We start from the raw sequence: 16,696 nt of genomic DNA on the forward strand, positions 1-16,696 counted from the left end.
ATTATGATTCATGTGGAAAGTGTTCAGTTTGGCTGTGTGCTTTTTTGATGTTTTATTTATTGTTTACGACTACTTTTGTTGTGTTTGAATTGTTTTGTTTTTATCTTGTAAGCCTCCTAGAACATGGTTTTAAATAAAATGATGCATGTTTGCAGGTATGTCCTCTCTCCCACATAAGAAGGGATGCTTAAAGTGTATTTTAACCTACACATGGTCCCAATATCATAATGTAACTATTTCATGCACTTCTAAAATAGGTTATAAAAAGGCACCTGTCAATATAAGCCACTGAGAATGGGAATTGCCCCATGACGTGGTTTTGTATTTAGATATGATTGACTTTATGCTTTAACAAAGTCTAGTTAATATATATATATATTTGTGGATGCTTAGCTATTCCCCCCCCCACACACACACACACTCTGCTCATTCAGGCTTTTTCTACCTAGTTCAACTCCACTGGCTCCTACCCAGTGACTTCTGTTCTCCCAGCTCTGCTTCTGCCATTGCTCCTACTTCCCTGTCTCTGCAGATGCCAGGCAGCCATCATAGTGCTACTTTCATTACAATCTAATTCTGCAGCAAAAAGAGGAAGGCAGTGTTTCATAGCACTGAAATGCCATGAGACACATTTCAGGAGTACGAATGGAATGGGATATAGGCATAGCTGTTAAGCATCCCTTATTTGGTGGGACAGTCCCTTATCCCAGCGCTGTGTCCCGTTGCTGTCCCTTATTGATGATGTCCCTTAAATTTCCCGGGTTTCAAAGGAAGCAGCTCCTCTCCCTCCCTCCCTGCCGGCCAGGGAGGAGGGAGGCTCCAACTGTGTTGCTTGGCTGCGTTGCTCACCCAATAAGGAGTCTAAGAATGACTGGGGGTGGAGCTTGCATGCCTTGTGCCAATCAAATTGGCCACGTTGCCTGGGGACTCGCCTTTGCTCAGCGCTTCCCAGCGGAGAGGTGACAGTGGTTTTCCCTGCTGCATCCCCTTTGTCGGGTTGCTGCGCTGTGGGAACCACTGCTTGAGGCTTCATTTGGCTGCTGGTTGACTAAAATCCCTTATTTTGGCTGCTGATCCCTTATTTTTGAGGCTACTGGTCCCTTATTTTCAAATCTGTAAGTTGACAGCTATGGATATAGGTGCAGTTTGTCAAATGGCAACTCACTGGAGGGTCTTTGCTCTTCATCCCATATTGAATAAGAAAGTTAGAAATTGCATGAATGACTTAAGCTGCAATCCTATACAGTGGATGCTCAGGTTGTGAACGTGATCTGTGCAGGAGGCACATTCGCAACCCGCAGCGTTCGCAACCCGCAGCACCGCTTCTGCGCACGTTGTGATTCGATTTAGTGCTCCTGTGCATGCACGGGTGCCAAAACCCAGAAGTAACCTATTCCGGTACTTCCGGGTTCGGCGCGGTGCACAACCCGAAAACGCGGTGCGCAACCCAAAAACGCGCAACCCGAAGCATCTGTAACCCGAGGTATGACTGTATAAACTTATCAGGAAGTAAGTTTCACTGCACACAGTGGAACTTATTTCTGAGTAAACATACACAGGGTTAATGGAGTTTTGGCAACTTGATTTCGTGATGATTGTGAAGTGTCAGGTACCAATGGCATACAGCTGTATTATAACAATGCCGATTGTATACCACCCTGGGGTCTGAAAAGATGGTGGGTAGTTTTAAAATATTTTAATAGTAAAATACATAAATGTTTTCAGCTGAGATTTCCAGTTGCATATTACTAAAGCGACCCCCTAATAGCACTGGAACAGGCTATTAATTGATATTTTTTCTTTTTCCCTTCATTGACTTCCCTGATGTTCTTACCCCACCTTATTAGGCCTTTACAGACAAGGCGCTGAAAACTCCTTTTACACTTGTATCAATGTGTGTGGAAAGGGATGTCACATGACAGCACCGTCTTCCTCATAGTTCTGAGTGGGAAGCTGCTGCACTCACTTATCGCCCCACCATTAGCCAACTAAAATACTGGCCCACCAGTGTTTTCACAAACTCTCCACAATTAAATAAAATATTGCTTCAGGAGGAAGCTACTTTCAGATGAGATGAGATGGAGAAGGTTAGATAAATGTTCTAAACATTTTTCTCCTGTAAAAAAATTAAACTTGAATCTTTCTACTTAAAATGAATACTGTTTTCCAAAAGAAAACCCTGTGGGTTTCTACCTTTCTCCCATCCTGTTTAGATTGCAGGTTGACACGCATACCCCCTCAATTCACGAGGAACACAGAATTTTTGGAAATGCTTTATCCACGCAAACACAAATGTTCTGTCAAGTCATAAGTATGCAACAGCTGTTACCATTAAATAATTATCCAGAATAATAATGCTCTTGAGATGGTATTTGCAAAACATTTCTTCATGTTTCAGAAGACGACGCTGCAAGCTTAGCCTCTTCCCAGATAATTAGTGCTAGGCTGTTCATTTCTTTGAACCAAGGCATCACTTTATTATTCTTCCTTTCAACTGCTTTAAATGATTCATTCCCACTCTCTAGCACCTACTGACAGAACCGCAAATCCAAACCAGTATTTAAATTCCATTTTCAGTGTCACTTGCCTCCATACGATAACAATAAGTTTAACATGGATAAAATAACGATGCTGATTACCCAAATCTGTATGTGGGTTAAAAAAAAGAGAGAATAGATTTTCCATCTCCTATTAGAGCACTACAGATGGCGCATCTTTCAATACTGCCTCCTACACATGTGAAACAAGGGGCAACAGCTCGATCCGTTTACAGCTTTCTTCCCTCAATATAAGAGAGTTGGTGGGCGGGAGGGAAGGAAGGAAGGAGGGGAGACTTGTGGGGAAGAGGAAGAAATCTTTGGCGGTGTGTGGCTGCTGAGCAGAAGCGCTGAGACACCAACCCAGCACACTCGCCCCAGTCTGACCCCTGCTCCCCAACACCAGCAAGAGAAAGACGCCAAGCAGTTGCCCCTCTTCCATAAGTGGCCACTCTCTCCAACTCCAATTTGCCACTTCTCCCGCAGAGGGACGGGATACCCCTCTGCCTTCCAGGATCAAGCCCTGAAACTGCCACACCACTTTCTCCTTCCTAGCCAGGGGTGTCCTAACCAGGGGTGTGCCAACTTGAATAAAAAAACTGGGGTGGGGGAGAGATAAACCCCACCCTGCATAACTGATCACAAGACACATACCATTTGAATAGCAATGCTCATCAACTGGGGGGAGGGTGCGCGGACCATTTATTGGGAGGAGCGAAGGGATCCTCGGCCCCTAGGAGTTGGCTCCTGTGGTCCCAACTCTCCAGTCGCCAGCGCCACCTGGCCGTCTTTCCCCTCCCCACCCCCGCTCTAAAGCGAGACTGCTGGCCGCCCACACGGCTGTCTAGGAATGTCTCCTCTCTGCGGAACCACGATCTCTCGGTCTCTGCCTGGACCGCTCCGCGCACCCCCACAATCCCTTGCACCGCGCAGGACTTCGCCGGCCCTGCTGTGCCCCCTGCATTGCCTCGCCTGGCGACAAGCGCCCCGGCTGCTGCACCACCAGCTCCCCCTCCCCTCCCTTGGCCGCCCCGCTTTGTCCAGGAACGCCTCCCTCAGCCTGGGCACCCCAGCGCCACCCTGCCTATTGATAAGGGGGCAGCCGCCGCTGCCGCCACCCTGACGCGCCAGCAAGCAGCAGCAGCAGCACCCAGGATGTTGCCCTCCCGAGAGCCCTGCATAGCTTTCCTCCCCTCACGCCCCGCCACCTCCTCTTCCCCGGCGGCGCCCGCGCAAATCTCCCGCCTCCTCACCGTCCCAGCTCCGACTCCAGGTCGTAATAGTCGGCCAAGGTGTCTCTGTTGGAGCCGTCGATCCAGTAGTCCGGGACGACGGTGGGGCCGGCGGCGGCAGCAGGGGCGCCCCCGGGCCGGCCCGAGGTCGGGGCAGAGCCGGCGGGGGCGGCGGTGGACGAGGTAGGGGCGGAGGAGGGCGACGACGAAGACGACGACGACGAGGGCATGGTGACTTTCAGCATGCTGCGGCGCGCGGCAACGGCGCGGGCGTTCGGCTCTTCAGGGGCTGAGGGGGAGCGAGAAGAACAAAGCGGCGGCTAAGCGAGAGAGGCGGGCTCGGCGGTGCAGCGGCGGCTCCGAGAGAGCGGCGCTGCTTGCTGGCGCTGCCGGCGGCGGCTGCCTGAGGAGCCGGAGCTGCCGGCCAAACTTCGAGGCGGGCGCAGCAGCAACAGAGGCGCTCGGAGACTGGCGGAACGGAAAGGGAGCTGGGGAGGAGGCTGCGGGAGGAGCGCGCGCGCGCCACCTCTAGCGCGCGCGCCCGGACACACCGAAAATGTGTGTGTGTGTGTAGAGGGGGGGGGGCGTCGCCCCGAAGAGAAGCGGCTCTGGCCGAGCAGAAGCCCACCCTTCGCGTCTTCTTGGCAGCTGCCTGACGAGGAGGGCAAGTTGAGGTTGGGCGCAGCGCGTAACGTGAGGGAAGGCGAGAGGGCGCGCGCGCCTCTCTCTCTCTCTACCTCTGCGTGTATGAGTGAATGCGCGCGCGCGTGTGTGCCAAGTGGACGGATGGTGGAGGGAGCCGGGCGGGCTTCAGAGGTTCCTTTCGTCGAATGAGGGGGTTGCCGCCGCTGCCATCGCAACACACGAAGGCAGCAGCGGCTGGAAGCCGTCCTGGGCTCGGCTCAGCGCAGCCACTGCTCTGCCTGCCTGCCAGCCACTCTCGGCGCGCGCGGGCGGGCGGGGTGTGTATGCGAGACCCAGACAAGCCGGGCAGAGGGACCCCGCTTGGGGCGCTTTCCCGCAGGGCCCTAATGCCTTCCTCGCCCCGGTGGTGGGAGGCGGCTCGCGCTCCACACTCCGCTCCACTCTTGTGCGCTTCAGCAATGGAAGCAAATTAGAGAGAGACCCCTCGCCATCCTCGTAACTCCTTTCTCTACGAGGGTCAGGTTGCAAAGCCACCAGTCACGCGCAAAAGGCGGTTTCCTTTGGATTCGAAACAGGGGTGCCAACTTGAACGAAATATTGGGGTGTGTGTGTGTCAAGGAAGCTCCGCCCTGCATAATCGATCACAAGATCCAGCACGCACACACACACAGTCACACCGCTTTTGAATGGCGATGCCCATAAAAATGGGGCGCGGGCCCCCTCAAATATTTTATTGAGGGGGAGGCGAAGGGATCTTGGCCCCTAGGAGTTGGCTCCTATGATACAAGAGGATGATTTGGGGTTCTGGACCTAAGTATCAATCAACCCCATTGGTCGAGTATCGCATGCTTTCGCGAGGTTCAGCATGGGCGGTTTCACACACTAGGCAAAGGCCAACCCAGGTTGCCCACAAAACTTCCACGCAACCCATCACAACTCCCTAAGGAGTGTGCCATGTGATATGATGCACATATTTGCAAATGTGCATTTGTCCTATCATATTCAAAGCAAAGCAAAGCTTTCCTACGCTAGAGTCTGCTTCACATGCAAGGAGTGTTATCCTCCATTGGAGAACGTGCAGACATATATATCAGGGGTAATATGAGCTGAATGGCTCATGTGCATAACAACCAGCCATTGCACCCATTTACTGTGCCTTGTGGATTATGTGCACACAGTCTGACCATGCTTATAATGAATTACCAGTTGTTACACACCTTAGCTGTTGAACTCACGTCACCTCTAATACATGTATGTGTATATACATGTCTACACAAGTGTAGAGAAGTAGGGATGGAAACAGTGGGGTCTAAGGACAATGAAATGTAAATAATACAGGATATGGCAATTGTAAGTAAAATTCATACAAAGTGACCATGCATGAGAACGGGCTGGTGAGACTGTCATCCCTTGGATTGATGGATGAATTGACACCTCTGGTGGGACAGGAAACCATTATCCTAGTTCAAGATAATGAACTTGATATATTCAGTATTTCCTGATGAGTTCCAGTTCAGCAATTTCATGCTGCAGTCCCCTTTGAAATCACTTAGTTGGAGAACAGTGGAATATCCCGGGAGATCAAAATTATCTTCCTTTGGTTTCTTAATGTTGCCATTTCTGATACTAGACATGTGTCCATCTATTTGTTTGCACAGCAACTGACCTGATGGTCCTATGTAGAAAGCTGCATGATGAAAATACTTGGAAGGTAAGTACACTTTGACATATTTAGGTGTACAATTAAAACATATAAACCATATATAGGGTTCTTACATAGATTACCGGTAATACATTGCCAGTAAGCATTAGAAATAATGAAATTTAAGTGAAGAAGAGTGTAATGCCCAGGTGACCTTTGGAGTAAGGTAGGTTGGAAATAAAAGGGTAAAACATGATGTCAAACACCTGAGAAGTGATGCATTCTATTGGTGGCATGGAACTGCTGTACTCAGAAATTATCTGTAGAATGATATCCACAATTATGAACTATTGAAATTATAGTGTAAAAATCTGGAGGGAGGGAGTAGAATAAGGTGGTGCAGGTTTAAATAATACAGGTTTGCTGGCCACACCACAGAGGGTTCCTTGCTTTTTAAGGATTTGAACAGATTATCAAGCTCTCTCTATAGTCAGTGAAGATTGTATCTGACATTACCCCAAAGCATTAACTGCAATCTTGTATGCCAAATGTGTGTAGTTCTGCTGCAGGTCTAGTATAACTTTAATTGGGGCATTACACGTGCCATGCGGGACATTTTTTTAGCCCAAAGGCCAAATTGCTTAGCTGTGATCTGTTCCATCCCTGCTGCCAGAGCCAACTCCCTTTCTTTCCTGCTGAAAGGTACCTGGTGAAGGCAGCAAGAATGGAATAGGCTGCAGCTGTGGCTTTCTTCCATCACTTCAGCAGCATTTGAGCACCAAGACCTTACAAAGGGGCAATAAGCCCTGGGAAATAATAATTCTCATGGATCCTGGTGTCCAATCCACTGTTCCTCCAACATTCTAGGGTAAGGGATGGGGGAACCTGCAGCTCTCCCAATGCTGTTGGATTACAAATTCTATCACCCCAGAAACATTGGCTTGGGGCTGATGGTTGGAATCCAACAATATCTGGAGGGCGACAGGTTTCTCATACCTGTCCTAGGTCTTAGTCGATGTTGCTACCGCTAACCTTCATTTTTCACGGTCAGTAGCATAGGTTTATGGGGAGGATGAGAAGGGGGTGGCTTAAGAGAGTTCCAAATGGACTTGCTCTTAAAATGAGCTAATTTGGGCTCGGTCTAAACCAAGTCCTAATTTTAAGCAAGCCTGGGAAAGCTCACCCATCACTTGTTAAAAGTTTCCTGCTATACTCACCACAGTGTTGTTTTCATCGGTGTTGTTGGATTGCGAGGCCTTTGTTCTCTTAAGACACCCAGTTTACGCATGCATGCCTCCTCCTTGATGCCCCGCTTGCTGTTTCTTTCTGCCCAGCCTGGAACTTTTCTTGGCTCCTGCACTGCACTTCCTGTTGCTAGGTGACATCTACTTGATTTTGTGACACGTGGTTATTTTGTGAGAGCAGAGATAAAGAAATATCAAACAGTCGCCAATGACTGCAATGCATTAGCAAACTGCATACTCTATAAATAAATAAAAAACCCCAGCATAGTTTCAGCAAGGCAACATTAATATTCCGTTACTAGTATTTAGGCATTCCTTTGTATTGATGAGGCGATTTATCGTTATAGCCCCAGAATTCCAGATATGGTGAGACATGTTGGAGAGGTCAGCTGTCATCCCCTGTGTGAGGTGCTGTCACCTTGTACGTCGTAGACATACAGAGCCACGTGTCACAAAATCAAATAGGGAGAGGGTTCTGAATTTAAATGGTGCCCACAATCTGCTGTGAGATTAAAGGCAACAGTGACCACAGTGCTGACAAATCCATCATATATATACCGGTAAATGGGCAATCGCAGATCATGAACCTGAGTTCCTCCATGCTTCCTCCAACTTTCAAACCAAAACTGCAGAAAAAAAAGCTTTCAGGTTTAAAAGTGGCATATTAAGTCTGGTTTGCTAAGCCAAAACTAAGCCAAAACTTAGTTTAGTAAGTGTGAGGAAATGTGGGCTTCTGGACAGATTATGGCCACTTTTCCTACTGCACTGAGCTGAGACATAGTTTGCCTTACTATATCACCTGAATCTGGATTCGTGTTTTTGCATTCCCAGACAAACCACAAGCAATAAGCACAAACCACATTACAGCTTGTAGTTTGTTTGGAGTGAGACACTTCCATATGCTGGCTGAAGAGAAGCAGGAGAGCTTTGCCAATTGCTTCTCCACCCCATAGCCGATTGTTCCACCCGAAAAGCTGCTCTGGTGAATCTCCAAGACACCCGTAAGAAGTGGTCCTGGAGGGTGCAGAGGGAATTGCCTCGGATTCTATTTTCATTTCATTTTTTTAAAAAAACAAATTATTTCTAACCCGCTCCAAATCCCTCTTATGAGTTCACACTTTAAAACCACAGAACAACAACAAACAGCGGGGCTGGTTCAGTGATACTAATCCGCGTTACGCACACTGGATAGGAATAAGAAGACAAAGATACACCACCAGAAGAAACCCGTGCTGCTGAACTGGCAGTGCCACCAGTACTTACCTATCACTGGTGCAGCAATATCAGCACAATCAGTAAGAAGTGAGCAGTGGGAGCGTTGCAGGTGAATCTCCAATAGCCCACGTGGAGTATTTTTAAGAGAGTGGAGAACTGACAAAGGCATACAGAATGGAGGAGTATATGGATGGTGGCACCTATTCACATAGTGAATAAGCACCCAATCGCAACTCTTTATTTTCCATTCTTCTCACACTCGGTCCTGTGTCGCTGCCACAATAACCCATCAGAGCTTGACGTCTGCATGTTGCCCATGGCTTTGCCATGAGGAACAAGCAAAGTTGGGGCAAGGGACCATAGCTCACTGTCTTCTGACTCTGCTCACGGCTACTGCTGGTGTATTAAACCAAGCACAGGTCTACAGTAATCAAACTGATACTAACAACAACGACAACAAAAACCCCCAAATGAAACAAATGTGAAGTTGATGGGATGAAGGAGGCAGTGGCAAAACAAAAGGCATTCTAGGAAATGGTTGGTTCTGTTACCTGAAATAACAGAATTGTAGAGTTGGAAGTGGACCACACGGGTCGTCTGTTCCAACCTCCTGCAATGCAGGAATCTTTTGCTCAACGTGGGGCTTGAACCCACAACCCTGAGATTTAAGAGTCTCATGCAGAGGCCATTGGTCCTTGAACGACTCCCTATGGTGGCAACACTGTAGGCTTAATGGCTATGCGAGAGCCTACCACTCACCCCCAAGCAGTAGCAGCCATTGTCACCTGTCTTCTCTGTATGATTACCCAGGAGCAGTGAACTTTGGACAAAAGTTTTCCCAAATTTGCCATCTATAAACTGCATCACCTATTCACCGCCAGCAACAGAATGGCCTTGTTCTGCACTATAATGTCCCAGAACTGAAGGCAGTATGAAATAAAGCTGTGAGGAGACCAGCTTTCTCAAAGGTCCAATGTTTATTTCCTATATAATCACAATCATAACAAAGGAATTAGAGCGATTAAAAGAGATTGAACATTTCCTGGTAATAGCATCACACCAATGGCTTAAATACTGGCAAATGGAGTATGCTATCAGTTGTAGCTAGCCTGGTGTGTAAGGGACAAATAACAAACTGCTTTTATAAACCATGAAATGGTATTGTTTGTGTTTTGACACATTGAGGTCAAGCTGGAATATAAGCATGCAGTAGCTAATAGATACTTCAGCTCTTTAGAAATTATATAAAGCAGAGGTGTCAAACACATTAGCAGGAAGGCTATCTTCCCCATGCTGATACAGACATAAAATCATCATTCGCAAAAGGCAAATGTCTCATTCCAGTTGAATTTTCAAGCACAGCAAAGCTAAAGAAACTATTACCGTGTCTTCATGCACAGCAACTATTTGTCTGAATTTTCTCCCCCATTGCCTGTGACCCTACTCATTTTTTTATTATTATTCATTGCCTTGCATTGCAAACTGAAATATATAACTTGGAAGCATGAGTTTCATTGGGACAAACTTCCAAGTAATGGGCTGCAACCAATACTCCCATTCTGCTAGTGCAAGACACACGGGCTAATAGAACCAAATTTTCCTTTTCTTTCCCTTTCAGTCCTCAAACTCTGCTGCAGAGAAGAAAAACCTCTGGATAAGTTTTTTTTTTGTGGGACGTATGTTAGACGGAGAAGGAAATACTATATGTATACATTTATTAGTAATTTGTATTAATGGATTTATTGTCCATTTTTGTGATATTTGCTGCTGTTCTAATTTTATGTACACTGCTGAGAGATATGGTGTAGAAATGGCCTAAACAAATAAAACAATGCATTTGTGCCTGGAAAGGAAAATGAAATGTTTCGTCCTGTATGGAAACCTCAGAATGGCGCTACCTTGGCTAAATACCCATAGCTCATCGATCCTTTCAGAACCTAAGCCAGTACAGTGATCTAAAGCAATTCCTCAAGCAGGATGGAAGACTATTGGCTTATCCATCCGGGGAATCCTCAATGCATGTCGTTCAGCAGTTATTCATAGAGATTTTTGAAAGGACAAGACTGGCACAGGGCAGAAGAGCTTCAGGCCACACAATCCTGGGCTCATTTACCCAGAAGTCAGTCCCACTGTGTACAATGAAGCTTGCAGCTTGGTCAGCTTAGAGTTGCAGCTTTCACCCTTTCGTAGCTTGGGCTACAAAGAATAATCACCACTTCCGTTGATTTATGCAGAAGTCATGTTTGGTTCTTGCGCCAATAGCTTAACAACTGACTGTAGATCAAGAGGTAAACCACTTCCATCTTGCACCTGCCCTGTTATTTTCCTGTTGAAAGTCCTGATTTCCCCTTTGGGGAGAATATACAATTATCCATACTTTCTTCCTTTTAAAATCCTCATCATTCTTGTGATCTTGCACTACTGAAAAGATGGGGGAAATTTTTTTTCTGGCTTATCAGTGAAACAAAACCCACCCATTTATTTTCAAAATAGACTACTTTTAAATAATTTAAATGCAAATTATTTCTTTTTCAAAACCAGAGCTTATAAAATATGCAGTATCTTTTCCTGGGCTTATTTTGCATAATGGCAGAGAACAGATAAAAATACTGCAATTTTTAGTGTTGGCTTCTAATGATTTTGGTAAATGACTTTAATTGTATTTGTGTAATGCATCGAAAACCATTGCTAAAAGCCACTTAAATATATATTACATCAAGCCAATATTTATTTCTTCCATTTCTTCCCTGTCTTTCTTCAGTTTTAAAGGAATCTATTTTTATAAAGGGGGGGGGTTAATTGATAAAAATATTTCTATACAGTCACATGATAACATATCAGGGTGGTGTACAACAACAAAATACAAATCTCATATGTGCACCCCCCCAAAGAATTAGTTATTTTGTTGCATGAGATAATTGTTTGTATGTTTTGAGGAAAGGGACACGGGTGGTGCTGTGGGTTAAACCACAGAGCCTAGGGCTTGCCGATCAGAAGGTCAGCGGTTCGAATCCTTGCGACGGGGTGAGCTCCCGTTGCTCGGTCCCTGCTCCTGCCAACCTAGCAGGACTTGCACGTCAAAGTGCAAGTAGATAAATAGGTACCGCTCCGTCAGGAAGGTAAACGCCGTTTCTGTGCGCTGCTTTGGTTCGCCAGAAGCAGCTTAGTCATGCTGGCCACATGACCCGGAAGCTGTACGCCGGCTCCCACTTGGGGGCAGTGGTGTATGGTTTGCTTCTTATCTTCCTTTCTAGTGCACATATAAAATTAACTTTTAGAAGAAGAAGAAGAAGAAGAAGAAGAAGAAGAAGAAGAAGAAGAAGAAGAAGAAGAAGGTGAACTGAATCCTTAGTTTCAGTGCTTGTATCACATGGTCAGAACACACAGCTGTGAGCACTGTTTTGCATGCTACTACAATGACATATAGGGAGGCGGGTGGTGCTGTGGGTTAAACCTAGGACTTGCCGATCAGAAGGTCGGCAGTTCAAATTCCCGCAACGGGGTGAGCTCCCGTTGCTCGGTCCCTGCTCCTGCCAACCTAGCAGTTCGAAAGCACCTCAAAGTGCAAGTAGATAAGTAGGTACTGCTCCGGTGGGAAGGTAGACGGTGTTTCCGTGTGCTGCTCTGGTTCGCCAGAAGCGGCTTAGTCCTGCTGGCCACATGACCTGGAAGCTGTACACCGGCTCCCTCAGCCAATAAAGCGAGATGAGCACCGCAACCCCAGAGTCGGCCACGACTGGACCTAATGGTCAGGGGTCCCTTTACTTTTACCTTGCAATGGCATATGTGGAGCAACAGCAATTCAGTCGCCAGATAGGGTTGAGGATAACAACACAGGCCATGATCTAGCAAATATGACTTTAGGGAGAAGGGTATGACAAAAAACGTTGGGGAAAGGCATGGGGTGGGGGGAAGTCAGCTGATGGCAGCAAAGGAAGAGTTGGTTATGTTGTTGTTGAGCAGTGGCGAGCTTAACTATTTTGCTGAATGAACACCTCATTCCAGTCGAAGGAACGCCAAGGAAAACTGACCCGAACTTCAACAACTCAAGATTTCTAGCCAATTTCCCCATCTGTCCTGTTTCATTTGATTTTTTCTTTTTAAATGAATAGCTGCACATTTCTGTTTCAAATTTATTGCAAAACAGCCTTTCCAAGTCAGAATCATCTTTATTTAAAACTAAAATCAGAAGAATATTCTCTTTTCTTGAACAACTAGCTTTGGCAGAACCCTCGTTTGGCTAAGCCCTGCATGTTCTGCCTTTCTGAACCACACATATTAATAATCGCTGGGTTTTAAAATCTTGGCTTGGACAGAGAGTAAATAGAGAATAGGGGAGAATCCAAGAACAGCATTTACTAACCGCTGGGTTGTTTGCTTGCTAGGCCGTCTCCCGAACAAGATTTATTCATTCAGGTCAAACCTAATAAATTAAATACATATATGAAGAAGCAAGAATAGTTCAAATATTTGAAGTACAGGCAGATCTGGCTTTTCCATTAAAAAGTCATTTTCAGGCTCCTGAAATTGAGTTATTGATACTGATTATTAAAGAGGGGAGAGCTATGTAATAGTGGGGAATGTATTATCAATGTATGTACAAGTGGTAACCAAAAATATTTCAAAGTCAGAAATGGTGGGAATGAAAAAAAAATACTGCTATTCACATAACAGCTCCATATTAATTTGCACAGTAATATTCTATAAAAAGGTAAAGGGACCCCTGACCATTAGGTCCAGTTGTGACCGACTCTGGGGTTGCGGCACTCATCTCTCTTTATTGGCCAAGGGAGCCGGCATACAGCTTCTGGTTCATGTGGCCAGCATGACTAAGCTGCTTCTGGCGAACCAGAGCAGCACATGGAAATGCTGTTTATCTTCCTGCCAGATCGGTACCTATTTATCTACTTGCACTTTGACGTGCTTTCAGACTGCTAGGTTGGCAGGAGCAGGGACCGAGTATGTTGCGATTAAACCTTTTGGTAAATTATTATCATTCTGGCCTCCTGATTTCCTCCTGCCCACTACACTGGAAAAAGGAGTGTACAAGCCAGAGGCTCAACCAGGTCCATTCCTGTAGCACTAAACTATGGTTTTAGCACATCATAGAAATGCGGACCACGGTGTTTAATGAAAATATGTTAAAAGCCTATTTCAATCTATGTTCCTTTCATGTTTGTTTTCATTTTGACATCTTGACTGGCACTCTCACATTGTGTCAGCAGGAAGAACGAAATCCATAAAAGATGCAGTCAAATAAACAATAGTAATAGTCATAGCTCGGCTCCCGAACGCCTTGGAAGTCGAACATTTCGGCTCCCAAACAATTGGAAACGGGAAGTGAGTGTTCCGGTTTCCGAACTTTTTTTGGAAGCCGAATGTCCAACACGGCTTCCGCTATTGTTTCCGGCACGCCTGCGCAATTGGAAGCTGTGCCTTGGTTTCTGAACTTTTCAGAAGACGAATGGACTTCCGGAACGGATTCTGTTCAACTTCTGAGGTACGTCTGTACAGTAGTACCTCGGGTTAAATGCTTAATTCGTTCAGGAGGTCCGTTCTTAACCTGAAACTGTTCTTAACCTGAAGCACTACTTTAGCTAATGGGGCCGCCGCGCCGCCGGAGCACGATTTCTGTTCTCATCCTGAAGCAAAGTTCTTAACCTGAAGCACTATTTCTAGGTTAGCGGAGTCTGTAACCTGAAGCGTATGTAACCCGAGGTACCACTGTACTTAACTAACTAACCAATCATGTTGGTTCTGCCCCCCCCAAATCCTGGTTACGCCCATGCAGTAAAGGATGTGAATCAACCCCTACCTTGCTCAATCAACTGGGAATGGGAACAAAGTCAATTTACGGAATCAAGTCAAAATGGAAGATTGGGTCTGTGTGTACCACATGCCTTAAGAACATACATCTCAACTCATTTAAACAAATTGTGCCCTTTTTGCATTTGCCCACTGGCTACACTCTCTTGAGCAATGAATGGACAGCCTGTTCATCCCTCCTTCCTTCTGATTCATCAGGTCCTGACCACACCTTTCAAGTTTTTGTTTGGTTTTGTTAAAGGACTGATTCCAAGAGTGCCAGACACCCCTTCTGTGCTTTCATGGTCCAACCACATTACTGTGGAACGCACCTGGCCCTAGCAACCGCTTTCAAGGAGAGCTACTTGGATACCAAATGCAACCAACTTCAAATTCAGCACATGACCCTGCTATTTTAACAAAGATACTACTTGCTGTCATATTTGGCGAGATGGGTTATCACTTTATTCACAAATTAGTACCCATTTTAAAAAGCACTGTTTGGAACATTCCCCTCCCCTCATAATTGCCTATTCAGTTCCATAATGGCATTCGCAAAGAGATTCCTTTGAAGCCCAGATAAAGATCTTGTCACCATGATACTCATTTTCACTCAGCGATGAGAGCACTATAGTCAGCCTTCACTTTTAGGATATAATGGAAATTTAATTTCCATATCCATTTAGTGTGTGGCCTTTCCCTAAAGACTACTCATAAAAGTATTTTTTGATGTCCTGAGGGAAGAGCTCTTAAAGCTCTTATTTTCAACTCTGCACTTCTGTACCGCTCAATTTGTACTTTTATTGCAGAATAGCGGGCACCTTTCCAGAGCCGAGGAAAAAGACAAAGGAGAACTAACAGTAAGTACACAAGGGTTAGAAATTCTTAGTAGCTGCAGTGGAAGAGACTCAAATCATTCAGTTTGGAAAGAAACTGCTCAGGGGGTTGACATATGAAGTATGCTAATACTTTGCTTTTATAATAATAATAATAATAATAATAATAATAATAATAATAATAATAATAATAATAATAATTTATGACAATAAAGCTATTATTATTATTATTATTATTATTATTATTATTATTATTATTTATACCCCGCCCATCTGGCTGGGCCTCCCCAGCCACTCTGGGCGGCTTCCATAGAAACCAAAAATACACTAAAATATCACACGTTAAAAACTTCCCTGAACAGGGCTGCCTTAAGATGTCTTCTGAATGTCAGGTAGTTGTTTATCGCTTTGACATCTGCTGGAAGGGCGTTCCACAGGGCGGGCGCCACTATCGAGAAGGCCCTCTGCCTGGTTCCCTGTAGCTTTGCTTCTCGCAATGAGGGAACCACCAGAAGGCCCTCGGCGCTGGACCTCAGCGTCCGGGCAGAACGATGGGGGTGGAGACGCTCCTTCAGGTATACTGGACCGAGGCCGTTTAGGGCTTTAAAGGTCAGCACCAACACTTTGAATTGTGCTCGGAAACGTACTGGGAGCCAATGTAGGTCTTTCAAGACCGGTGTTATATGGTCTCGGCAGCCGCCCCCAGTCACCAGTCTAGCTGCCGCATTCTGGATTAGTTGTAGTTTCCGGGTCACCTTCAAAGGTAGCCCCACGTAGAGCGCACTGCAGCAGTCCAAGCGGGAGATAACCAGAGCATGCACCACTCTGGCAAGACAGTCTGCAGGCAGATAGGGTCTCAGCCTGCGTACCAGATGGAGCTGGTAAACAGCTGCCCTGGACACAGATTTGACCTGTGCCTCCATGGACAGCTGTAAGTCCAAAATGACTCCCAGGCTGCGCACCTGGTCCTTCAGGGGCAGAGTTACCCCATTCAGACCAGGGAATCCTCCACACCTGCCCGCCTCCTGTCCCCCCAAAACAGTACTTCCGTCTTAATCCCCATTACTCCCATTAAGTTGTGATGGTGCTGCTACTGTGCTTTTGATCCTTTCCGAACACAATTCAAAGTGTTGGTGCTGACCTTTAAAGCCCTAAACGGCCTTGGTCCAGTATATCTGAAGGAGCGTCTCCCCCCCCCCCCATCGTTCTACCCGGACACTGAGGTCCAGCACCGAGGGCCTTCTGGCAGTTCCCTCACTGCGAGAAGCCAAGTTACAGGGAACCAGGCAGAGGGCCTTCTCGGTAGTGGCGCCTTCCCTGTGGAACGCCCTCCCACCAGATGTCAAAGAGAACAACAACTACCAGGCTTTTAGAAGACATCTGAAGGCAGCCCTGTTTCGGGAAGCTTTTAATGTTTGATGTATTATAGTATTTTAATATTCTTTTGGAAGCCCAGCCAGATGGGCAGGGTATACCGTATTTTTCGGACTATTGGACGCACCGGTCCATAGGACGCACCTAGATTTGGGGGGGGGGAAAT

General features: G+C 46.2%; 1 protein-coding gene across 2 annotated transcripts in view; it reads right to left on the minus strand.

The window, feature by feature from the left end:
* The window catches only part of CAMK4 (calcium/calmodulin dependent protein kinase IV), an 88,028-nt gene extending 80,613 nt beyond the window's left edge, over window positions 1-7,415 (minus strand). For both annotated transcript variants that reach the window (XM_081213792.1, XM_081213791.1), the window contains exons 1-2: window positions 7,274-7,415; window positions 3,791-4,058 (exon numbers count right to left, since the gene is read on the minus strand). In XM_081213792.1, coding sequence (XP_081069918.1) covers window positions 3,791-4,014 — 224 coding nt within the window. In that variant the 5' untranslated portion in view covers window positions 4,015-4,058; window positions 7,274-7,415. The remainder of the gene's footprint in view (window positions 1-3,790; window positions 4,059-7,273) is intronic.
* Window positions 7,416-16,696: the final 9,281 nt, after the last annotated feature.

This window comes from Podarcis bocagei, assembly GCF_964188305.1.
Source record: "Podarcis bocagei genome assembly, chromosome: 11".
Lineage (NCBI taxonomy): Eukaryota > Metazoa > Chordata > Lepidosauria > Squamata > Lacertidae > Podarcis > Podarcis bocagei.